This window comes from Bufo bufo, chromosome 1 (assembly GCF_905171765.1).
Source record: "Bufo bufo chromosome 1, aBufBuf1.1, whole genome shotgun sequence".
Taxonomy (NCBI): Eukaryota; Metazoa; Chordata; class Amphibia; order Anura; family Bufonidae; genus Bufo; species Bufo bufo.
Window position 1 is genome coordinate 299,206,670 of NC_053389.1, and position 27,328 is coordinate 299,233,997.

Consider the following 27,328-nt stretch of genomic DNA (forward strand, 5'->3'; position numbering starts at 1 on the left):
CTTCCAAATGACCTGTCCATAGGTCACAAATAACCAATAAAATAGTGATTACTTGCTCTTCTGATCCTAATACTTATATACTGTATCTTTACTTCCTCGAAAAACACTAAACCATGCCAATTCTGTAGATATGCATAGTATTTCATTTTTTGATCCAGAGCTGCTCTTTTTACAGTAACTGATGACCAGAAATGACACCAGTAACATCCATATTGGAGGCTATGCCTGAACTGTATTGTGTACCGTATGTTATTTTTATATTTAGTAGGTTACAAAGAGGAAAGTATTTCTATCTTTCTATAGTGTTTTCTTGGGGGGAAAATTTTACTGTAAAATAATAAATAATCCTAAGGATTCTTTTATGGGCAGATTTCCTGTCGGTAATGAGCACTGTTTAAACAGAGCAATCAGTATGTCTGCAAAGTCTATGGGGATGGGCATTGGAACATTCATTCACCTGATAATTATCGGCCTGTAAAAAGAGCCTTAATCCAAAAATCTTTTTCCACTGATTAAAAAACACAAGATAAATTTGTATTGTAATCCTACTCTGCTCTGCTGTTTAACTTGAAATTACAGTCTAAATGACAAAACCGACTCCAGTGAGATTCCTGTTAATAAATCTCAGCAAGACCAATATGTGATATAAAGTAAATTATCACCTTCAACTTCTGCTAATTATGTGTAAAACTTTCCATCTTTTCATTGTGCCATATGTGATGTAGTGTCTGTAACGCTGAATAATGTGGAGGGATGGTGATAACCAGTATGCTTGCTTTCTTTAAACGTTCGTATTATCTGACCAGGACGAAAGCACCGACACCTTCTAATAATGACTCGTCTTCATTTTCAGAAGCACTGCGATAGACAAAAGGCCAACCTCAGGATTCGTTCAAACCCTCTCTATTCCAACATGTAGGGACCCATTCTTCTCTAGCAGGAAAAATACAGAAATTAAAGGTATGAAGAATTACATATGTGTTTTTTTTTTATATATATATATATATATATATATATATATTGAGGCAACTTTATGTTAATTAATGTAAAGATTTGGATTGACAGAAGTCTTAATTGCTGTTGCCCTTAGGCCTATTGCACATGACCGTATGGCTTTTTCAGTGTTTTGCAGTCCGTTTTTCATGTATCCGTTGTTCCGTTTTTCCGTTCCGTTTTTCCGTATGGCATATACAGTATACAGCAATTACATAGATAAAATTGGGCTGGGCATAACATTTTCAATAGATGGTTCAGCAAAAAACGGAACGGAAACGGAAGACATACGGATGCATTTCAATTATATTTTAAATCAATTTGATACCTGATTTCTCCCAGCCGACAAATGTCTGATTAAATCCAAATCTGGTCTAATTCAGATTTCCTCTTTTATTGATACAAATATATATACATAATTAACTATACCGGCCTAGAACTGAATTCAGTTCTTTGGAGATGATGCCGTGTTTCCAACAGTACATATAAATCTCCCTGAATTGGATCAAGTTTTAGGATGATGCTGCAGGTACACCCCAATCTCATTCCAAAACAGATACTATACACAAAGTATGGTTAATTGAATATATATAATAAAATTACATTTATTAATTATCCTATAAAATATATGTATGGTTATACTATACCAAAATGTCAGCTAGCAGAAATCAGTTTCAATGGTTCTAAGATGGCTGCCTCCAATGGCTGAAAAGGTGGTCAAGTGGCTGGATCCGATGGATCAAGATGTCTTCAGGTCTCAAGATGTTTTCTTCAAGATGACCATCCCAAGCTGATTCAAGAAGATCCTACCTCTGTCAGCCCATACCATCTTTTTATCCCCATGTAAAATGGGACTGGCCTGGTTTGATCGTTTACTTAGTGGACATCACTGTATAACTAATAGGACCTCTCCTAGTGATTTCACAATTTAAGCCTTAATTTTATCCTAACACTAGGTGGCACCAAGGCTCCATATAAAAGTCTTGGCAATTATAGCTATTTTCTGTATATTTTCTTATTAATTTGAAGAAGGGATAAACTTTAACTAGGTTTCAGGACAGGAACCTTGAAGAGACCTGAAAGAGACAATGAAGTTCTATCTTTTTGTCAACATCTAGTCTCTTTCTAAATCTCAGACTAAACCTAATTCATTCCAAACACAAACTACAAACACTCGTGTCTTTGTTTGGTAAAAAGACAGGGGTTTGTTTATGATCACCTGTGTCCACATTTATCTATTCAAGAAATCTTCAGGTAAAGAGGATCATTAACTTACACTATTCTCTGGGAGACATTCTGAAAGTACATAGGAATTTCTACCTCAATTTATTCTAACCTTAAATGAATATATCTATAATTACCACACTCTTAATTACGGTATATAAAACACACAACAAGGGTTTGAACTTAATATTACCCTCTTGAATAAGACAAAATCTGACCAAAATGGCTTCTCTTATGTTCCTATTCATAAACCTATATAGGCCTTATATGATGGACTCTTTTTTATACTCAAAAGTTCTGACAAATCCCCCCCCCCCCACCTTTTCTTCCGTTAATCCAGTCGGTACTGGACATAACCGTTAAAAGCTAGAAGATTTTTTATGTCAGTCAAAATATCTATTTTTTTGTTGAAATAGATATGTCTTTCCTATAGTAATTTTAATGAAGAAAAGAAACTATATTGTCTTTTTCCAGAATTTTGTCCATCAATTCTTCACCCGAGTCTTTTCTCTGTATCAAATGTTTTAGATCTTTGAAAGTATAGTATCACAGAAATCCTGTGTCCTGTGGCTTTGGCATGCAGGTTATGAGCAACATTTGACACGGATCAAGCCCATTATTGTCGTAAACTCTGTTCCCAATGCACAATGTACCCAATTCGGTACCTTTCTACGTTAAAATGAGATATCCGGTAGTTTTCCTCCAATGAATGTCTTTGGATCCAACTTCGCAAAGATTCTGTGAAGTAAAATATTCTTTGCCATCATTCACAATCCTGGGACATCTGAAAAACTACTGATAGATTCGGGTTGATGATTAGTTCTGTCTTGAACTGGACATCTTGGATCAACAACATCCGCACGATTTCTGTATCTTTTTTGTCATCATTGTCGCCAGAATCACGTCTGGTGCCGCCAATTACTTCTCTTTTCTATAAAAGAACTCAAGAGTATAAATATATATATTCTTATCCATTTATACTTACAGTTTCCTAGGTTTATCATTTAAAATACTTTGTAAGGAAATACAAAATTGGAACATCTGTGAACTGAGAGAAATCACAATAACACTACCCTTATTTATTCTCTTTTTCAGCATCACTTTCTTGATTTTCAGTTGTGACCTCGGGTGACACACCGCAATTGATTCACATGGACCCATTTCTCTATGAAACCACCATTTGCATTAATTTTCACCTATAGACAACAGGTGATATTTTATTAATGATGTCATAAGGCCCTTTCCAGGATGGAAGAACTTCTTCTCTTTTACCCAATCTAGGGCAAAATTGTAGAGATACACTCTGTCTCCTACCTCATGCTCCTTCGTGGTAGTTTTCAAATCATAATAAGTCTTATTACTTACAGCTGCTTTCTCAAGGTTCTTCTACGCAAAAGCTAACGCATGTTGAAGATCCTTATGAAGGTCCTCCACATACTGATGTGTTGTGGCTGCATTGATCAGGTTATGATCTGATGTACGATACAACAGATGTTGCGAAAGTATCATTCTTCTTCCCGTCATCAACTCAAAAAGTGACATCTTGGTTGCAGCACTTGGAGTGGCTCTAATAGCCATGAGCACTAACGGCAGCTTTATATCCAAGTTATGGACCCAATTATCCTTAGGGTTTGGATACCTAATTACCTTGGGATTGGCCAATTGATGTAATAGAACCCTAGTAATATAACTGTTTTCATGGCGTAAATCTAATTTAGCCCTTTTAGTTCTTCCTAGGTCATTAACCAGTACTGGGAAGAACACCTCATCATCCACCTTTTCAATCCCCACTAAGAATTGTTTATGACCATTGAACCCAGTAGGGTCAGTAGTTTCTGGAACAGACATCTTTCACTCGTTCAGGAGCTACACATATGGTATTATCCTCCTGTCCACCTACAGTGGAATTCGGGGTTGTTTGCAGGAAAGAGACATCAGGGACTTGGCTATTTCTGAAATGTTCCTCAATGGAATCCGGCTTTTTTTCTATGACATGGCAGCTACGCCGACTGTGATAGGATTGTGACTGTTCATAATTGATGGGCATCCTTACTTAAGACCATATAACCTTATTAACAAAATCAATAACAGGGCTTAATCTTTTGAGGAAGTCAATGCCAATAATCAATCGATCAATGGGGATATCCATGATCAATGTGGGATGGCTGATTACTTTATTTCCTACTTTAAAATCCAGCCAAGCCTTACCTGAAACCTTGAGGGCGTTGCCTGAGATACTTACCAGGTTAGCATTAAAACATTTTAACTTATACCTCTCAGAAGATACATCCTGTAAGTGTTGGAAGTACTTTAGAGATAATAAAGTTGCTTGGCTACCTGTATCCATCAAGGCTATTATTGGTGGGAAATTATCAAATAATTCCACTTTCATATAATATCGGTGTTCTATTTCCTGTAAGGAACAAAGATATTTGGAATGAAAAGGGAAATTGTTTTCCGCCCCGCAGTCATACTTACCCTTGACTCCTCCTTATTCCTTTTATTAGCAGTATTGCATGTCGTCATCTGCACAGCTGAAGAGTTGGTGGGCTTTAAAACAGAACAAACATGTCTCCCCTTCCCCTTGCCATGTGGCTTTGGAAGGGTTAAATTATTTTCATGGGGAAGACATTTGTGTTAGTTCCCATTATTACACACACTTAAGTCTTTAGCATTTGCAACATTGGACATAACTGCTTCCCCCATTTATAATTGTGGAGGATTCTCTACAGGAGGAGCTGCTCCTAAAAAAGGATTTTTAGGGTTAACAGAAAATGCCTTGGACAACTCTTCCATCCACTGCATCATCACTCCAAACTGGCTTTGTATTTGATCCATTCGATCATATAAGTTAACTCTCTTATTCCCCATTACCTTTTGGAGATTGCTTTTGGAATCGGGATGATTGAGATCTCCCAGAACCATCTGACTCCGAACCATCTGGAATCCTTCCCGGCCCCACGTTAGAATCTCCTGTAATAATTTCTCTGGTATCTTTGGAAGGAGGGAACCGCCTATTTCTAAACTGATCCTTTTTGTATGGGCTTTCTTGAACACTAGGCCCCTTATTATCCTCTGGCCTAGGCTGAATTCTATTTGTCTGGGAAGGCCTAGAGCTTTTTACCACGTCAGCATAACTCCTTTTGGGGCTCTCAAATTTTCCCTGATCTCTTTTTCTGTGAGTTCCAGCTATTTCCTCATTGGATTTTTTTAAATCTCCTATCTGGAGACTCATCGTTATTTTGTAGCGCCGCATACAGAGTTGTACTCTCTGTTAGCAACCAATCCAGAGTTTTTCTGGGATGGTAATCCCTAGCCAAAATAAATTTTATTTTATTAGGCAAAGCATCATAAAACATCTGGATAAATTCACGACTTTCAAAATTGGTATCTTTTTCAGATAAACTCTAAGCATTTTTAAGGATGACAAAAATTCCCTGGGACTTTGATTTGGCCTGCACTTCAGTGTAAACAGGGCCCTCCTTGCAGCAGTAGCTGACTTATAGGGGTCAAACTCAGTTTTAATCTCTGACACTATTTCTGACCAGGTATCTTTGCCCATATCTCTGAGGGAATTAATGAAATACCGGTGTTTTGGCTCAAATACCCAGGTAATAAATTCAATTTTCTGTCTATCCTTTTCTAAATGTAATGTTTTCATTGCCTCTTCATAGGTTTCTAGATTATTGATTATGGAGGGTGATTCCTTTTTAGTAAATTGACCCACAGTTTCTTTTAAAAACTTGTTTACTTTGGTGGTATCAATTATAGGCTGATAGGCTTTCTGTGACAAACTTTTGGATGACCTAGGGAGTGATATGATTTTAATTTAGGAAGAGAATGTTCTCTCAGAGACATTAGTTCTTCTCCTTCAGAGGGGCTACCATATTCACTTTCTGCATCTGATTTCCATATTAAATGTCTAACCTTTACTTTACTGGCAGACTTTTCCTGTTTATACGGCAGATATGATACATTACAGTTATCTATCACGTTCTGTAATTTTTTTCATTACACAACTTCTCGCATTATTTTTCTAATTCTGATTTTAATTGTTGACATCCTGCCAATTCTCTAGAGACTCGATCCAAATCTCTTTCCAGAGTTTTGATCATCTCAGTATTCTGACTATCTCTGTTTTCATATTTTGATAATTTAGCAGACAATTATGCTAATTCACCAGAAACTGTGGCGGCCTTAACTTCAATTACACTTATTTATTTCTGGAACTGTTCTATCTCATCAACCTGCTGATCATTTTGATATTTTGCCTTTTCTAATCGTTTTGCAAATTCACAAATCACAAGTATGAATTCAGTGATATGAAAAATAACCGTGGAGCCCCAGTTATGGGTCTTCAACACAGTGAAAGCCAGATATCCCTCAAAGGAAGGAAAACCGAGCAAAGGGGTGTCCCCATTACAGAGATCACCAAATCCACCATATTAAGTATGAATTCAGGCCAAGATTGAAGGATCATCGTATCCTTATCCTTTTTGTGTTTAGCTTGAGCAATGCTACAGATATACTCAGCAAACCTGGATCCCTTAGCCCAAATATCATCAGGATATCCTGTTACTGTCCCTTCCAGAATAGCCCCCAAAACTTTTAAATCCTCTTTGATATCTAATCTATCTTGAATATGCAGTAATACTTGATCTTTTATTATTGCTTGCCTTTCTTTGTTATGCATATCAGGCTTTGCCTCTGCACCAGCCTTCAAGGCCTTGCTTGCCTCACCATTGCCTTCAGACATTTTCTACTTTTTGCACTACAAGTACCACAATAACCTTATCAAATATATATTTTGCACCCCATATTTTTGTGTCAACTAGGCAGATCTCGGCGGGACCTCCAATTATGTCGGAATATTTATGCTGTCTCCGATTAACAGTCTATATTATTTATGTAAATAGATTAGAATCTGTAATGAAGGAGATTCTAATCTATTATCATAAATACCAAGCTAAAACGATCTGCGCTAAGTTAGATGACAAAAAGAAGGCGGTGGAAAATCAAAATATATATATTTATTAAATACATATATATATATTAAATACAGTGCAAATTAATATATAAGAAAAATTGGTGACAAATGAAATTCAATCAATGATATGCAAATTTTTAAGAAAGTAAAAGTAATATAAAATATATATATATATACAGTTGCAAGAAAAAGTATGTAAACCCTTTGGAATGATATGGATTTCTGCACAAATTGGTCATAAAATGTGATCTGATCTTCATCTAAGTCACAACAATAGACAATCACAGTCTGCTTAAACTAATAACACACAAATAATTAAATGTTACCATGTTTTTTATTGAACACACCATGTAAACATTCACAGTGCAGGTGGAAAAAGTATGTGAACCCCTAGACTAATGACATCTCCAAGAGCTAATGGGAGTGAGGTGTCAGCCAACTGGAATCCAATCAATGAGATGAGATTGGAGGTGTTGGTTACAGCTGCCCTGCCCTATAAAAAACACACACCAGTTCTGGGTTTTCTTTTCGCAAGAAGCATTGCCTGATGTGAATGATGCCTCACACAAAAGAGCTCTCAGAAGACCTACGATTAAGAATTGTTGACTTGCATAAAGCTGGAAAGGGTTATAAAAGTATCTCCAAAAGCCTTGCTGTTCATCAGTCCATGGTAAGATAAATTGTCTATAAATGGAGAAAGTTCAGCACTGCTGCTACTCTCCCTAGGAGTGGCCGTCCTGTAAAGAGCACAGCGCAGACTTCTCAGTGAGTTGAAGAAGAATCCTAGAGTGTCAGCTAAAGACTTACAAAAGTCTCTGGCATATGCTAACATCCCTGTTAGCGAATCTACGATACGTAAAACACTAGACAGGAATGGATTTAATGGGAAGATACCACAGAGGTAGCCACTGCTGTACAAAAAAAACATTACTGCACGTTTACAGTTTGCAAAAAGGCACCTGGATGTCCACAGCAGTACTGGCAAAATATTCTGTGGACAGATGAAACCAAAGTTGAGTTGTTTGGAAGAAACACACAGCACTATGTGTGGAGAAAAAGTGGCACAGCACACCAACATCAAAACCTCATACCAACTGTAAAGTATGGTGGTGGGGGCATCATGGTTTGGGGCTGCTTTGCTGCGTCAGGGCCTGGACGGATTGCTATCATCAAAGGAAAAATGATTTCCCAAGTTTATCAAGACATTTTGCAGGAGAACTTAAGGCCATCTGTCCACCAGCTGAAGCTCAACAGAAGATGGGTGTTGCAACAGGGCAACGACCCAAAGCATAGAAGTAAATAAACAATAGAATGGCTAAAACAGAAGAAAATACGCCTTCTGGAGTGGCCCAGTCAGAGTCCTGACCTCAACCCGATTGAGATGCTGTGGCATGACCTCAAGAAAGCGATTCACACCAGAGATCCCAAGAATATTGCTGAACTGAAACAGTTTTGTAAAGAGGAATGGTCAAGAATTACTCCTGACCGTGGTGCACATCTGATCTGCAACTACAGGAAACGTTTGGTTGAAGTTATTGCTGCCAAAGGAGGTTCAACCAGTTATTAAATCCAAGGGTTCACATACTTTTTCCACCTGCACTGTGAATGTTTACATGGTGTGTTCAATAAAAAATGGTAACATTTAATTCTTTGTGTGTTATTAGTTTAAGCAGACTGTGATTGTCTATTGTTGTGACTTAGATGAAGATCAGATCACATTTTATGACCAATTTGTGCAGAAATCCACATAATTCCAAAGGGTTCACATACTTTTTCTTGCAACTGTATATATATCCACTACTATGCCTTATTATGACAATACCCTTCAATTATATTTTAAATCAACTTGATACCTGATTTCTCTCAGGCGACAAATGTCTAATTAAATCCAAATCTGGTCTAATTCAGATTTCCTCTTTTATTGATACAAATATATATACATAATAACCATACCGGCCTATAACTGAATTCAGTTCTTTGGAGATGATACCGTGTTTCCAACAGTACATATAAATCTCCCTGAATTGGATCAAGTTTTAGGATGATGCTGCAGGTACACCCAATCTTATTCCAAAACAGATACTATACACAAAGTATGGTTAATTGAATATATATAGATATATATTATTTTAGTACAATATAGTGAGCACTCAATATCTGCTGCTATGCGTCAGGTTCAGTTTGTATATTATTTATTATGTCACACTACAGCATATTTTGTACAAGATTAAAACAATATAAAACAATATAAATCAATATATTGGTAAAATACCGCTTATTACAAATCATTAAGAAGTATCACTGCTGAATATCAATATGAGTCATTATTATATACCAATAAAATTCAGACTTGTTAAGAATATAAATATATAAATATAGAGAATCCCTATTATTACTTTGTGTGCGCTGCGCCTGTATTGCGCTACGAAGTCTCAGTCTTATATCTGTGCTGAGAGGAATGGCTCACAGTTCCAGGCGGTATCTTCGTGAGTTTACTATTCAATATTACTCACTTTTTGGGGTCCAGCTTGTGTGTATCAGTCCGTGGTGGCGTCCCACCACAGGTTAGTGCACTCACCGGATTCCTTTATAGCACTGTAGGCTAGCTTCCACTTGCTCCACTCTGCAGTCTCGTTATGGTAGATGAAATACCTGCTTTCAATTGACTCCTATACGCCCCACGTGTAGTCGGCGTCCTGTATTTCACCAACAATCCACGAGGCTAGGGCGTCAGGGAGTCCTCGCTTGTAGATATGTTCGAGGCTCCTATGTTTGAGTCGAGAGTCTTGTTAATTACCGTCTATGCGGTTATGTCCATAACTCTGCGTACTGCTGATTCCGGTGTAGTGAAGTGTGTCCTTCAGTGTATGGATCCCGTCCTGCTATACGCGTTTTAAGGTCTCTGACCTCTTCCTCAGTAGCTGCTGAGACCAGCTACTGAGGAAGAGGTCAGAGACCTTGAAACGCGTATAGCAGGACGGGATCCATACACTGAAGGACACACTTCACTACACCGGAATCAGCAGTACGCAGAGTTATGGACATAACCGCATAGACGGTAATTAACAAGACTCTCGACTCAAACATAGGAGCCTCGAACATATCTACAAGCGAGGACTCCCTGACGCCCTAGCCTCGTGGATTGTTGGTGAAATACAGGACGCCGACTACACGTGGGGCGTATAGGAGTCAATTGAAAGCAGGTATTTCATCTACCATAACGAGACTGCAGAGTGGAGCAAGTGGAAGCTAGCCTACAGTGCTATAAAGGAATCCGGTGAGTGCACTAACCTGTGGTGGGACGCCACCACGGACTGATACACACAAGCTGGACCCCAAAAAGTGAGTAATATTGAATAGTAAACTCACGAAGATACCGCCTGGAACTGTGAGCCATTCCTCTCAGCACAGATATAAGACTGAGACTTCGTAGCGCAATACAGGCGCAGCGCACACAAAGTAATAATAGGGATTCTCTATATTTATATATTTATATTCTTAACAAGTCTGAATTTTATTGGTATATAATAATGACTCATATTGATATTCAGCAGTGATACTTCTTAATGATTTGTAATAAGCGGTATTTTACCAATATATTGATTTATATTGTTTTATATTGTTTTAATCTTGTACAAAATATGCTGTAGTGTGACATAATAAATAATATATAAACTGAACCTGACGCATAGCAGCAGATATTGAGTGCTCACTATATTGTACTAAAATTCTCAAACTTCACATTGTGGTCAGGGTGAACCACACCTTAGTTTGAGCACCTGCCTTAGCTGACTGAAGGGTGAGCCACTATAAACTTTACTAGATATATATTATATTAATTAATTATCCTATAAAATATAGGTAAGGTTATACTATACCAAAATGTCAGCTAGCAGAAATCAGTTTCAATGGTTCTAAGATGGCTGCCTCCAATGGCTGAAAAGGTGGTCAAGTTGCTGGATCCGATGGATCAAGATGTCTTCAGGTCTCAAGATGTTTCAAGATGTTTTCTTCAAGATAACCATCCAAAGCTGATTCAAGAAGATCCTCCATCTGTCGGCCCATACCATCTTTTTATCCCATCTAAAATGGGACTGGCCTGTTCTGATCATTTACTTAGTGACATCACTTTATAACTAATAGGACCTCCCCTAGTGATTTCAAAATTTAAGCCTTAATTTTATCCTAACACTAGGTGGCACTAAGGCTCCATATAAAAGTCTTGGCAATTATAGATATTTTCTGTATATTTTCTCATTAATTTGAAGAAGGGATAAATTTTAACTAAGGTTTCAGACAGAACTTTAAGAGACCTGAAAGAGACAATGAAGTTTATCTTTTGTCAAACATCTAGTCTCTTTCTAAATCTCTGACTAAACCTAATTAATTCCAAACACAAACTACAACACTCGTGGTCATTGTTTGGTAAAAAGACAGGGCTTGTTTATGATCACCTTTCTCCTTTCAAGAAATCTTCAGGGAAAGTGATCATTAACTTACACTGTTCTCTGGGAGACATTCTGAAATTACATAGGAATTTCTACCTCAATTCTAACCTTAAAATGAATACATCTATAATTACCACACTCTTAGTTATATAAAACACACATATTTAAATCGATGGTATAAAAATCAAAATCCACTCATACATTGATTAATATAAAAACCCAAAATAAAATTAGTCTCTTTCTGTTCATTTCAACTAACTTAAAACTCACACATTTCTACTTCTGTGTTTTATCTGGGTAAATACATTTTATTAGACCTGTCTAAATTTCTTCTCACACAAGAGCAGACTATGCAAACCCTCCTAAGTTTTATAAACAAAAGTCTTTACACAAGTCTAATCTCGAGTTAGTGATTCTAAGTTCACGAGGGTTTGAACTTATATTACCCTCTTGAATAAGACAAAATCAGACCAAAATGGCTTCTCTTAATGTTCCTATTTATATACCTGTATAGGCCTTATATGATGGACTCTTTTTATACACAAAAGTTCTGACCCCCCCCCATGTATAACTCAGAAAAACAGAGTTATAAATGTATACCTTAAAAGTTTTACAGAATTTTTTTCCAACAAAACTATATAGCAATCTGCACAGCTATGTCTGCTCCATGACATGCTGCCTGCAGATTGCACTTCATTTTGTGGTAACAGGTTTCTATTTGTAAGGTTATGGTACAGTATATAGTGAGAGAGCTGCGCTGCAGTTCCCGTCACATTGAATTACCAGAAATATAGCTGTGGAAAAATTGTGCCTTGCAGGACTGCATGGAATCGAAAGTTCGTTTAGGCACACTCACCGGAATAAAGATGCTATTTATGGGAGCCCCGATGTGACTATGTCATAGACAGCTGCCGTCACAATATACTAACAGTAGAAAGACAGTGGTGTCACCTATAGCAATTTGGATAGTGTTCGTCATTTTTCTAGTACAAAATAAAAGTAGACTTTAAGGCTACGGAAACCTTTGCACTGACATGTTTGTATTGTTTATTTGCTAAATGCAAAAGAGAGCAACTTTCTAAAGGGTCTTAATAAAAAAAATCTACCATTTTGCTTCTGCAGAGTGTCTTTCACCTATCTGCCGAATCTGACATTAATCTGTCAGAGAACTGTTTCTGTTTATGATGCTCTCTCTGCTCTCCCCTTCCCTTCTCTCAGTGTTAGAGAGCAGCAGGAGGTTGTACACATTCGATTTGGGGAGAGGATCTACTAGCTCACACAGGCATTAGATAGAAGAAAGCACACACAATGCAGTCTGCATAGGGAAGACAGTAGCATCCTGGGGACACACACCTCACATCTGCCATCTGTTATTGGGAGGGACTTGCCCAGATGAGAAGGGTCTGACACTAGGAGCATGTTGCAAACTGAATATCAGGAGGTCTGAAAGTAAACTAAGGTATAAAGATTGCAGTCTCACGCTAACCACACATTTGAGCAGAATTAATTTTTTCCATGTCAATGTTGTCCATAGCCTGAAAGGGGTTGTCTCATCATCATCAACAACTCCTTTTAATATGATAGCTACTATCTTACACTGAAATAACATTTAGACAATTAGCAGGTGTAAGTCCTGGACTGCTAGACATTCCCTCAGGAGCAGTTTCTACAAATGAATGACCATCCATGATATATGCCAATAGCCTAAGTTTGCCAGAGTGAGGTATGCTGTTATGACATCCTTATCCTTTCATAGGGCTCATGGACAGGTGATGTTTTCTGTATACTATAAATGAATTAGCAGCAACCAATGGGTTTTTCCATGAGTTCTAGTTTTAAACCTGAAAGCCACTTGTGGAATGTAGAAGCATTTAGTAATGTGCAGCTGTTTCCACCAGTGTCATTCAGTTCATTTTCTTGTACATTTTAAGCCACTTTGATGTTTGATGTGGAGGGTTCTTACTGTGTGGTTTAGGTTTTTTTCTTTATGGAGCCCTAAATAAACTATTGGAAGAGGCATTTATAGGGTCTCATGTTTTAATCCATATACATCATTAGTGTTTGGTGCCATTCTTATTATCTTGAAGCTAATTATTGTAACATGTATTAAAGGGCTTGTCCGGTCTGGGCTATTGTTTTTGTTAGAAGTGTCCTCTAATAAGTTGATTACAAGTTGTCCTAATGCTGGGAATCCCAGCAGTCAACTGTAATCAGAGGGTAGATCTGCCAGCAACTATATAATTCCACAGCAGTGCCCCTACAGGGAAATATAAGTATGACATAGTTTCCATTGATCCCAGTGAATTTTCTGTGTACTGCATTGCTATGCCATGTCCTCCTGACAAAAAACATTACCAGTATTGGCTCTCTGTTTTGGCTAATAGATAAAGGTCTTGAATGGGACCCCCCTCTAGTAACTCAGAATTCTCTACTAGCATATCTGCACACACAGTAAACAGTCCTTTTATTCTATTGCTTTGAAAATGATATGTCTAAAGGACCTTCATAAGAACACACATTCTCGATCACTGGCCCATGTAAATATGGCAGCAGTCTGCTGAAGGACCATTTTCATGAGCCAACAGAGCATTCATTCCCAATAATTTAATGCTTGTCAGTGGAGTGAAACCTGCATCTATATGCAACAATCACCTCTGTTGTATGGGGACCAGCAATCACTACTGCAATTGCTTGTCCCCATACTGATTCTTTGTTTCTGGACAGCAGATTGATTTACGCAGTACTTCATGCTGCCTAGAAATGATGATTTAGATGCCGGCATCAACAATACTTTCACCTGATGAACGAGTGTTTGCTCGTTCATCAGGCAATTACATGGGCCGATTATCAGGAACTAGCGTAAAGGGACGTTGCCAATCGATGACATCTTTTACACGGGACTGAAACTCATTTTGTTATCGTGGATGTGTGCTTATTATGGCCAGGCATTAACTTTGTAAAAAGAGTCTTACTCATACACTGCTTATACATGACCTGTCCTTATTTTGAGCACAGGCTAATTAGCATCTCAATCTTTTCTATTCATTGTTATAACTGGTCACCGCATTTCGGTATACCATGTGAGATTGATAGTTTGTAGTCTTTTCTTTCATTCAGGACAAAGACTTTGGTAAACAAGCTCTCCGCAAAGAACATGTGAATCCTGCCGCTGAAGTCAGCACCAGCTTAAAAACGTACCAACATTTCACCTTGGAGAAGGCTTACCTGAGAGAAGATTTCTTTTGGGCATTCACACCAACTGCAGGAGACTTTGTACGCTTTAGGTTCTTCAAACCTTTACGGGTGGAAAGGTCTGTGAATAGCAAATCACTTTGGAAGTTCTCTTGCTGTATGACCAAAATTTTCATTACCTTTGGTATTTCTCAATTCTTCCTGTTATGTTTATGGAGTCAGCCCATGCAGTCATAATTAGTGTAGTATTGTACTAAAGCCACACATTTGACAAAGCATTGTATTCAGCTTAAATGTTATAGATACATGTGGTTAGCCCATGTTGGTTGAGTCCACCACTGATTTCCAGAATAGAAGGGAACCTCCCTTATTTATTCTCTTATTTTGGAAATTGATGGAGATTTCAGCTCATGACTTCCATCAGTGCAATTTTGTTAAATGTTGAAATATTGGAAGATCACCTTTGGGCCCATTACCCCTTTAAGGTAGAAACTTCAAAGAAATGTTACGCTTGTATGACTCTAGGTTGGAGTCGGAAGACTTGTTTAGTGAGGGCTATGATTAGTGTCACTTTTGGTCAACAATATGGGTGAAGAAACAAGACAGGCCTATGAGGAGAAGCTTCTAAATGGGTGAACAGGAGTGGAACCCCTAATGAATACGTATTTCTAAATATCTGATTAAAATGTAACTGTAAATGTAACGTAACCTGAATAATATACTAATGGGGGAATTCAAGGCACTGCAGAATTCTGTCTTTAAAAAGTCTCAGAATAGGGCTGCTGTGACTTTTTGGGCTTACTTGTGCAAACATTGTGACACTACTCACTCCAGTTTTGTAAAGTCGGTGGGGATGTGGTGATGGTTAGCTACATTAATTAGTTTTACTGCAGACTTATGGAGTAAAAAAACTGTATAAGTATTTCTAGACAAAGGGGGAGATTTATCAAACTGGTGTAAAGTTACCCATAGCAACCAGATTCCACCTTTCATTTTCCAAAGGAGCTGTCAAAAATAAAAGGTGGAATCTGATTGGTTGCTATTGGCAACTAAGCCAGTTCTACTTTACACCAGTTTGATAAATGACCCCCAAATTGTTAGGTTCAAAGATGCGACAAATACAAAAAAACACTTGCACCCTTTGATAAATTTGCAGGAAGTACACAAATGCACACTTAAAGGGGTTGTCCCATGTCAAAAACGTATCTCCTATCCACAGGATAAGGGATTAGTGTCTGATCGATGGGAGTCCGATGGCTGGGGCCCTTTTTCCTATTTCAGTGGAGCTGTAGATACACATGGCCCCTGCTCCATTCAGCTATGTGGAGCTGTTGGAGATAGCTGAGCGCTTGTATTCTGCTATCTCAGGCAGCCCCATAGAGTTGATGGAGTGGCGAATAAGTTCTTGTCATGGGGCAACCCCTTTAAGCAAAACTGATATGAAATGATACATTTTTCTCTATGTGTACATTCATGAAATAAGTTTTCCAGGTGTCAAGCTTTCTGTAAGGGCTCATGCACACGAACGTATTTTCTTTCCGCTTCCGTTCCTTTTTTTTTTGCGGACCGTATGCGGAACTATTCACTTCAATGGGTCCACAAAAACAATGGAAGGTACTCTGTGTGCATTCCATTTCCGTATTTCCGTTCTGCAAAAAAGTAGTGCATGTTCTATTATGGTCCGCAAATCACGGTCCGAATCCCCATTCAAGTCAATGGGTCCGCAAAAAATACGGAATGCACACGGAACACATCCGTATTTCATCCGTATTTTGCGGATCCATACTGTAGAAATGCTATGCCCAGCTCATATTGCTCATGTGTTTGGTGAATAATAAATTACTGTTTCCGATCAGCAAAAAACGGATCGCATACGGAAACCATACTGATATGTATTGTGGAATAACGGAACAAAAGAGGACTTAAATCAGAGAAAAAAAAAAATCAGTTACGGAACAACGGATCTGTGAAAAACAGACAGCAAAACAACAACGGTCGTGTACATGGGCCCTAAGTGTTTCAAATTGCATCAGTGAAGTCTTCATTTTGTCTCCTCGTCTTGATACCACTCAGCACTCTGCAAATATTTGCCTAGCTTTTACAGTATTTATCTATCTTTACTGGTGCTTCTCTTTTGAGCACCCGAGGAAGAATTTAGATAAAGCTGCTTTTAAAGAGTCTGCCTGAATAGAAGCCTAATCACATTGTATCGTTCTAGCAACACACCACTGTTGATAAAATGCAGCAAAAAATTGCACTGCTTAAATTTGGCAAAAGTAATATAAGACCGAACTGTGGACTCTTAAAGGGGTTGTCTCACTTCAGCAAAGAGAATTTATCATGTAGACATGTTAATACAAGTTAATGCAAGGCACTTACTAATGTATTGTGATTGTCCATATTGCTTCCTTTGCTGGCTTGATTCATTTTTCCATTACATTATACATGCTTATTTCCATGGGTGACGGCCACTGCTGCAGCACAAATTCAAGGTGGCAGGGACGTCAGCTGCTGCGCACACGTGCTTATATGCACTCCTATGGTCCCGACCACCAGAGAGGACACTGCTTTTTCCTTTAGTGTGCAAGTACGGCCACCACTGCTGGATTACAGGGTGGTCGTAACCAGTGCTTTAAGTGGGCCAAAAGAGGTGCCGGTACTCTATTAGGCGCCGGTGCTCCCCCCCCCTGCACATCAGACCCCCCCATCACACACATATATATTAGTTCCTCTATGTACCAGTACAGTACCCCCCCCCACCACCGCACATTCGTTCCTCTCTGTACCAGTACCCCCCTGCACATCAGACCCCCCCCCCCCACTCATCACACACACACACATTAATTCCTCTCTGTACCAGTACCCCCCTGCCAGGGGGGTACTGGTACAGAGAGGAATTAATGTGTGTGTGTGTGTGATGAGGGGGGGGTCTGATGTGCAGGGGGGTACTGGTTCAGAGAGGAACGAATGTGCGGTGGTGGGGGGGGGGGGGTACTGGTACATAGAGGAACTAATATATATGTGTGTGATGGGGGGTCTGATGTGCAGAGGGGTACTGGTACAGAGAGGCACTAATGTGTGGTGGTGGTGGGGGGGGGGGGGGTACTGGTAAAGAGAGGAACTAATGTGTGTGATGAGGGGGGGGGGGGTCTGATGTGCAGGGGGGTACTGGTACAGAGAGGAACGAATGTGCGGTGGTGGGGGGGGGTCCTGGTACATAGAGGAACTAATATATATGTGTGTGATGGGGGGGTCTGATGTGCAGGGGCCCCCTACACATCAGACCCACCCATCAGACACATATATATTAGTTCCTCTATGTACCAGTACCCCCCCCCCCCCACCACCGCACATTCGTTCCCCTCTGTACCAGTACCCCCCTGCACCTCAGACCCCCCCCCCCCCCCCCCTCATCACACACATTAATTCCTCTCTGTACCAGTACCCCCCTGCCAGGGGGGGGGGGGGTACTGGTACAGAGAGGAACTAATGTGTGTGGGGGGAGGGGGGGTGCCTGTCACTCACCAGTACTCTTCAGAAGTTGGATTCCAAAGCAAAGTCGATGTTCTTTGCTGCACCGTCCGACTCCTGACTCCAAGGAGGACCAGTCACTGGTCGCCGCACTGATCGCTCCTCAGTCACAGGCGCGCGGGAAGGAGTTGACGTCACCTAACGTGAGGTCAACTCCCTGCCTGCGCCAGCCTGAGCCGTACTCTGCAACGACCCGCCCCCCTCCACTAGCTGCCCAGCCAACGACATTAGGGAGGAGATACTGCCAGCTCTCCGCTGCGCTCCGGCAGGGCCGGCCTTAGGTGTCCAGGCGCCCTGTGCGAGCTAACCTTGTGGCGCCCCCCCCCCCCCAAAAAAAAACAAAAAAACACTGCTTGTTGCTGGCATCATGGCATAGGCTGGCTGACTATCCAACCAAGTAGTTACCAGCCCGCACACCCCAAAGGCCGGTGTAATGTTATACTTCCCTACTTCGTGAGATTTCCCTACCTTCGTCACTTCCGGTCGCACCGGACATGACGTGAGGAGGTGTGCAGCGCCGCGCAGGCGCACAATGACAGGTTAGGGAAGTTTCACAGCAGAGTGCGCATGCGCCAGGAGTCTCGCCGGCGGTTAGGGTAGGGAAAAACTATGGGCCAGTGCGCAGGCGCAGTGATCGGATGGATGTTCTCAGCTGGACACCGGCCGACACTGCGCATGCACCGGGAGCCTCACCAGCGGTTAGGGAAGGGAAAAATTATGTACGGGTCAGTGCTTTTTCCCTACCCTAACCGCTGGTGAGGCTCCCAGCGCATGCGCAGTGTCGGCCGGTGTCCTGCTGAGAACATCCATCCGATCACCGCACCTGTGCACTGGCCCATAATTTTTCCCTACCCTAACCGCCGGCGAGGCTCCCAGCGCATGCGCACTCTGCTGTGAAATTTCCCTAACCCGTCATTGTGCGCAGTGCGCCCCCCCAATATAATAAACATTGGTGGCGCAGTGCGCCCCTCCCAACACTCCAGTATAATAAACATTGGTGGCGCAGTGCGCCCCCCCAACACCCCAGTATAATAAACATTGGTGGCGCAGTGCGCCCCCCCAACACCCCAGTATAATAAACATTGGTGGCGCAGTGCGCCCCCCCAACACTCCAGTATAATAAACATTGGTGGCGCAGTGCGCCCCTCCCAACACTCCAGTATAATAAACATTGGTGGCGCAGTGCGCCCCCCCAACACCCCAGTATAATAAACATTGGTGGCGCAGTGCGCCCCCCCCAATATAATAAACATTGGCGCAGTGCGCCCCCCCCAATATAATAAACATTGGTGGCGCAGTGCGCCCCCCGAACACCCCAGTATAATAAACATTGGTGGCGCAGTGCGCCCCCCCATCACCCCAGTATAATAAACATTGGTGGCGCAGTGCGCCCCCCCAACACCCCAGTATAATAAACATTGGTGGCGCAGTGCGCCCCCCCATCACCCCAGTATAATAAACATTGGTGGCGCAGTGCGCCCCCCCTCAATATAATAAACATTGGTGGCGCAGTGGGCCCCCCCTCAATATAATAAACATTGGTGGCGCAGTGCGCCCCCCCCTCAATATAATAATCATTGGTGGCGCAGTGGGCCCCCCCTCAATATAATAATCATTGGTGGCGCAGTGGGCAGTGCCAATGAGGGTTAAAAAATATAAATAATAATTAACTCACCTCCTCCAATTGATCGTCTTCTGTTCTTTCTTCATGACCTGTCAAAGGACCTGTGGTGACATCACTGTTAGCATCACATGATCCATCACCATGGTAATGGGTCATGTGATGAGCTCAGTGACGTCACCACAGGTCTTGAAGAAAACAGGAGAACGGCAGCTACGCGATCATCTGGAGGAGGTGAGTTAAAAATTTTTTATTATTTTTTAACCCTCACTGGCACTTCCCACTGAGCCACCAATGTTTCTTATACTGGGGTGTTTGGGGGGGAAAGCGCACTGCCTACCAACGTTTCTTATACTGGGGTGTTGGGGGGGGGGGGCGCACTGTGCCACAAACGTTTCTTATACTGAGGGGGGGGGTGGGGGCGCACTGCCTACCAACGTTTCTTATACTGGGGTGTTGGGGGGGGGGGGGGGCGCACTGTGCCACAAACGTTTCTTATACAAAAACAGGAGGCGGGTGCTGGAATCAAATAGCCGGCACCCGACCTCTGTGACAGGGAGCTGCGATCAGCTACAATTAACTCCTCCAGTACCGCACCTGAAGGGTTAACTCAACTGCAGCTGATCGCAGCTCCCTGTCACAGAGGTTGGCTGTCGGCTATTTGATTCCAGCACCCGCCTCCTGTTTTTGTATTCAGGTCAGTTATCTTCATTGGTGGCGCAGTGGCCACAGCCCCTCCCCTCCTCCTCCCGTCTCTCTTCTTATTGGCAGCGGCGGGGGCAGCAGGCAGGTCAGACAGGGGAGGAGGAACGAATCAGGTCAGACAGGGGAGGGCTAGATGGAGGGGGCGCCCCGAGGGAGAACACAAGTTCAGCCTCGCCTGCCGCATATTACATTGCGAGCTGTCGGCCGCCCAGCGCCCCTGTTACTATGGCGCCCTGTGCGGCCGCACAGCCCGCACACCCCAAAGGCCGGCCCTGCGCTCCGGTACCGGAAACCCACGTACTGGGCGCACGGAGAGGTGCTGGTACTCTCCAGGGCAATTTTTGGAAGTGGCTCAGTACCGCGCGTTCCGGCCCACTTCAAGCACTTCAAGCACAAGTAACCATGGAAACGAGCAGTGTATAATGTGATAGAAAAATTAATCAAGCGCAAAGGAGGCAATATGGCCAATCACAATACATTAGTAAGAGCCTTGTATTAACTTTCTCTACATGATAAATGGCATTTGCTGAAGTGAGACAACCCATTTAACAAGAGGCAATGGTCCCAAGAGGCTCACGCTTCATACTGGAATGTATAGGGCACATATAATATACATATGAAGTAAATGTATATTACAGGAGTGTAAGCTTTATTTACACAAGAATGGACAACCCCTTTAATGATTTATATAATGAAAAGCTGTTCAACTTTCTAATATACGTATGTATGTATATGTCTGCTTGCTTTTGGTGAATGGATTTTTTTAAAATCTAGAGGCTGAAAGATCAATAGGGATCTATTACATATTTATCATAGCTGGGTCTTTGCTGCAGTGTTTCCATCTGAATGATCCATTGATACTTTGTAGCTATGAGCAGAACATGGTCTTTACAAGTTTTCATCTATTGAATAAAGTCTATAAATAAAGTCTATTGAATAAAGTCTATAAATAAAGTCTCTCCAGGCAGTAATGGTCATAGAAAAATTTAATAAGATATGCTTACCTATTTTACCCACTGCCGCCCCCAGTACCACCACTCCGATGCCCCTTGCTAGGCGTTGTTTGGCTGCAGCAAGGATATATCCATATACAGATGTAGCAGGGGTAACACACACTCTTAACTCAAATTTCTTAACTCATTGCGTTATCGTGAAACAAAAGCCATTGAAAAGCAATTGCTTAATACATTTAGTTTAGATAACATGTGTCATAAAGCATGTGTGTTAACCCTGCTACATCCGTATTCCTTGTGACTACTGCAACCAGTTACTGGCCTCAGTGGTCATGTGTCATATACTGTTGAGACCATTAATTGGCTGCAGTGGTGTCTGGGGCATACAGGTACTTCTTTCCTGCAGCCAAGAAGATGATGGCATGGCTGCAGAGATGAGGAGGATCAGAATGGCGGCACTGGAAGTGGCAGGTGTGAAATGGGTGAGTATGTTTTTGTAATATTTTATGATCATTCCTGCCTGATAATACTTTTTTGAATAACACTGGCATCCCCTTTAAGTAATTGAAAAACAGAGTATATAATAGGCTGTGGACACCATGTTAAACATATCAATTTACTTGATGGAGGACAAGGTGTGTCCTCATGGCCTCCCTGCAGGTGATCTGATTAGGTATACTTTTTTTTTTTTACTGTACAGGAAAGAGCAGCAAGCTGGGCTTTCCTGTATAGAGGTCCGTAGCGCTTATACTGGATGAACAGACACTTTGTGATACATGCCGTACATAGTGTGAGCAGAGAGACTGTTGTGTGACAGCCTCCCTTCCAACTCCATTCAGCAAATACAGGTGGCTTAATTGTCTCCCACTTGTATAGGATGTAATGCCATTTTATAGCGTTAGGAACTACTGCAGCTCCCCAATATAATAATTAACGTAAAGCTATGACTTGAGGCCACTTTAAAGAGGTAGTCTGGTTATGTGAAGTTATCCCCTATCTACAGGATAAAGGATAACTATTAGGTTGGTGGTGGTCCTACCACTGAGACCCCCACCAATTACAAGAACAGGGACTCTGTACCCCGTGGAGCCCCCGAAATGAAAAAAGCGGCCGGTCGGGCATGCGTGCGTGCTGCTGCTCCATTAATTTCTATGGGAGTTCTTGGGTACAGCCCTTGGCTATCGCCCACACTCCCATGGAACCGGGGGGGAGGAGGGGGGAGTGTTTTACAGGATACGGGGTCACTATTTTCATGATTGGTGGGGGTCCCAATGGTAGCATGCTCACTGATCCAATAGTTCTCCACTATCCAACCCCTTTCACTATTTGTAATACAGACTAAAGGTTGTCTGGTTTAGAAACAGCATTTTCAAATACCTCTTTAGGGCATTCTGGGTCATCCATTCATGACCTTTATCTTTTAGCCAAAGCATCTATAAAAGCATCTCTAAGGTCTGGAGAATTCACTGTGGCCATGCATTGCAAGGCCCATTGATTTCAATGTGAACAGGCACTGCTACCAGGTTCCTCAGCAGATAACGACTTATCCTAAAGGAGACCCTTCAGCTTATCCCATGAGGACAAAAATGCATTGTCCGCAGCAGACTGGTAATAAATTCATGTCGTATTTCTATATATCGTATGCATTTAATATACATTTTAATACACAATTTATTATGACCCAAGTTAAAGCTGTGGAAATGAAGGAAGAGATTCTCTGATATAACAATTTTCTGCAAAAAATAAGAAGGTATGGATCATTCAGAACCTTTTTTCTTTTAACAGTGCTGGCTGCGGATGCAGCTTCTCCTCCTCCCTAAGATATGAGTTAATTAAACTACAAGAAATAATTGCATGTTATCATATCGACCTTCAGCTGTCTTTGACTTGATAAGTTGAATCTTAATTTTATTTTTTTCCTATAGGTATTTTTTCCGAAGTGGGAACATCGAGCACCCTGAAGATAAGCTTTATAACACCACCGTGGAGATCCTGCCTTTTGATGTAAGTGACCATGGTAAATGAGTGTATGGCATGGATAAAAGTTTGGGAATTGGGATTATGTACAGTGGTCCTTCAAGATACAATATTATTTGGTTCCAGGACGAACATTGTATGTTGAAACCATTGTAGGTTGAGTAATCAGTTCCAAAGCCCCAAAATGTCATCCAAGCAGGAGCGTAACTACCATAGCAGTAGACCATGCGACTGCTATGGGGCCCAGGGCAAGAGGCGGGCCAGTCTTAGTTGGGATTATCTCTTCTACTGGAGGTGAAAACTTGGTCAGGACTCTACCCTCTAAAGCAGGGTTGGCCAACCTGCGGCTCTCGAGCTGTTGCAAAACTACAACTCCCAGCATGCCCAGACTGCCTACAGCTATCAGCCTACAGCAGGGCATGGTGGCAATTGTAGTTTTACAACAGCTAGAGGGCCGCAGGTTGAGCACCCCTGCTCTAAAGGAACAACTTTTAGCAAATGAGGCAGTGGAAAAATGGCCCAAGGGTTATTGAAAGGGGTTTAGGCGGAAACCCTTCTGTCCTGTGTGGGGGGCCTGGTTTGACTCTTGCTACGGGGTCCTTATTTCTCTATGTACGCCACTGCATCCAAGATAAGAGAAAATTTGGTTTTAAGAAAAATAAGCGAATAATTAACACAGATAAAACAAGTCAGGAATGGCTTCTAACCAGCAAATACAGCTATTTTACCAGAGAAGTGTCCTTGATTGGTCTGGCTCTAAGACATTGTATGTTGAGTCTGGTTTCAGCTTACGATGGGTCAGAAAAGACCATTGTATGTTGAAAATATTGTATCCTGAGGCCATTGTATCTTGTATCTTGGATCACTGTATTTGTATTGAGTTGATGCAGCAAATGTTGACATGTGCAATATATTTATGACTTATTTCTCCTAAAACATCAGATCATTGTCTAGAGGGACTTTTACTTAGGCTGATTATCAGGAAGGAATATTTCTACAAATGCTCATTTCCCAGTGTAAAAGTGTCACCAATCACCCGATAAATAAGCTAATGTTCATTCATTGGGCAAAAGCATCATTGATGCTGCACCCAAAATCATTGTTCCTGGGCAGCAGATTGTGCTGTGTAAACCGGGATCTGCTGCCCAGAAACAATGAATCTGTATGGGAACAAGTGATTGCTCCACTCATAATTAGGCAAGTATTGACAACAAACTTTGTTCTTGATGCCTGGTCAGAAGGCCCATGTTAAAGGACCTTAAAAAGAACATGTCACCACAAAAGGCAATCCAATCTGCATGTAGTGTATTGTAGAGCAGAAAAAGCTGAACAGATTTATATACAGGTGAAAATTTGAAAATCGTGCAAAGTTAATTTATTTCAGTAATGCAACTTAAAAGGTGAAACTAATATATGAGATAGACTCATTACATGCAAAGCGAGATATTTCAAGCCTTTATTTGTTATAATTTGGATGATTATGGCTTACAGCTTATGAAACCCCAAAGTCACAATTTTGAGGTCCCCTTTGCTCAGGGGGTATGGACCAATTAGCTGACTAGAGTGTGACACTTTGAGCCTAGAATATTGAACCTTTTCACAAAATTCTAATTTTAAGCTGCATTAATGCAATTCCTTTTAATTTGCATTACTGAAATAAATGGACTTTTGCATGATTGCAATTTTTTTTACATTTACAGTAATTTTTAAATTTATATGTCTGCTCCTTCTGAACTTAAAGGGGTTGTCTCGCTTTAGCAAATGCCATTTATCATGTAGAGAAAGTGAATACAAGGCACTTATTAATGTATTGTGATTATCAATATTTTATCTTTTCCATTACATTATACTCTGCTAATTTCCAGGGATTATGACCACCCTGGAATCCACCAGCCTCTCTGGTGACTAGGACAATGGGAGTGCACATAGGTACGCATGCGCAGCAGCTCCTGTCCCGTCCACCTCGTATTTGTGCTGCAGTGGTGGCCATAACCCCTGGATACGAGCAGAAGAGAAGTAAGACAACCCCTTTAACGCTTTCTACCCTGGGCCAGTTTTTACCTTCCTGCCCAGGCCATTTTTTGCAAGTCTGACATGTGTCACTTTATGTGGTAATAACTTTGGAACACTTTTACTTATCCAAGCCATTCTGAGACAGTTTTCTCGTGACACATTGTACTTCATGACAGTCATAAATTTGAGTAAATATATTTCACCTTTTATTTATGAAAAAATCCCAAATTTACCCCAAATGTTGAAAAATTTGCAATTTTCTAAATTTCAATTTCTCTGCTTTTAAAACAGAAAGCGATACCTCATAAAATATTTATTACTTAACATTCCCCATATGTCTACTTTATGTTGCCATCATTTTGTAAATGTAATTTTATTTTTTGGGGACGTTAGAAGGCTTAGAATTTTAGAAGCAATTCTAAAAAAATTTAAGAAAATTTCCAAAACCCACTTTTTAAGGACCAGTTCAGGTCTGAAGTCATTTTGGAGGGCTTACATAATAGAAACCCCCCATAAATGACCCTATTGTAGAAACTACACCCCTCAAGTTACTCAAAACAGATTTTACAAACTTTGTTAACCCTTTACGTGTTCCACAAGAATTTTTAATTTCTAAATTTCACTTTTTTGGTAGATTTTCCATATTAATCCATTTTTTTCTTTAACACATGGAGGGTTAACAGCCAAACAAAACTCAACATTTATTACCCTGATTCTGAGGTTTACAGAAACACCCCACATGTGGTCGTAAACTGATGTAAGGGCGCACGGCAGGGCGCAGAAGGAAAGGACTGCCGCATGTTTTTTGAAAGGCAGATTTTGCTGGACTGCTTTTATTGGTACTATTTTGGGGTACATATGATTTTTAATCGCTCTATATTACGTTTTTTGTGAGGCAAGGTAACCTAAAAATGGCTGTTTTGGCACTGTTTTTATTTTTTACAATGTTCATCTGACAGGTTAGATCATGCGCTATTTTTATAGAGCAGGTTGTTACAGACGCGGTGATATCAAATTTGTCTACTTTATTTGTTTGTTTCAGTTTTGAATAATAAAGCATTTTTGAGAAAAAAAATTGTTTTTGTGTCTCCATTTTCTAAACCCCATATGTTTTTTATTTTTCTGCCAATCGTTTTTTGTAGGAAGAGTTGATGTTTTTATTGGTACCATTTTTGAGTACCGTACATATAATTTTTTGATAATTCATTATTTCACTTTATGAGGCAAGGTGACCCAAAAATTGGTTGTTTTGGCACCGTTTTTATTTATTTATTTTTACAGCATTTACCTGAGGGGTTAGGTCACATGATATTTTTATAGGGCAGGTTGTTACGGACATGGCAATACCTAATATGTATACTTGTTCTTATTTATTTAAGTTTTACACAATAATAGCATTTTTGAAACAAAAAAAATGATGTTTTAGTGTCTCCATTGTCTGAGAGGCATCGTTTTTATAATTTTTGGGGTGATTGTTTTAGGTAGGGGCTCTTTTTTTGCGGGATGAGGTGACTGTTTTATTGGTACCATTTTGGGGGGCATATGCCTTTTTGATCGCTTAGTGTTGCACTTTTTGTGATGTAAGGTTACAAAAATGGCTTTTTTTAAACAGTTTTTATTTTTATTTTTTTACAGTGTTTATCAGACGGGGTCTATCATGTGATATATTTATAGAGCCGGTTGT

The 27,328-nt window shown here is 40.7% G+C and overlaps 1 protein-coding gene across 1 annotated transcript in view; it reads left to right on the forward strand.

Moving 5' to 3' along the window:
• MGAT4B (alpha-1,3-mannosyl-glycoprotein 4-beta-N-acetylglucosaminyltransferase B) overlaps positions 1-27,328 on the forward strand; it is a 528,860-nt gene that overhangs the window by 474,027 nt on the left and 27,505 nt on the right. The window contains 4 exon segments of the mRNA XM_040440884.1: positions 854-887; positions 890-960; positions 14,770-14,963; positions 23,580-23,658. Coding sequence (XP_040296818.1) covers positions 854-887; positions 890-960; positions 14,770-14,963; positions 23,580-23,658 — 378 coding nt within the window.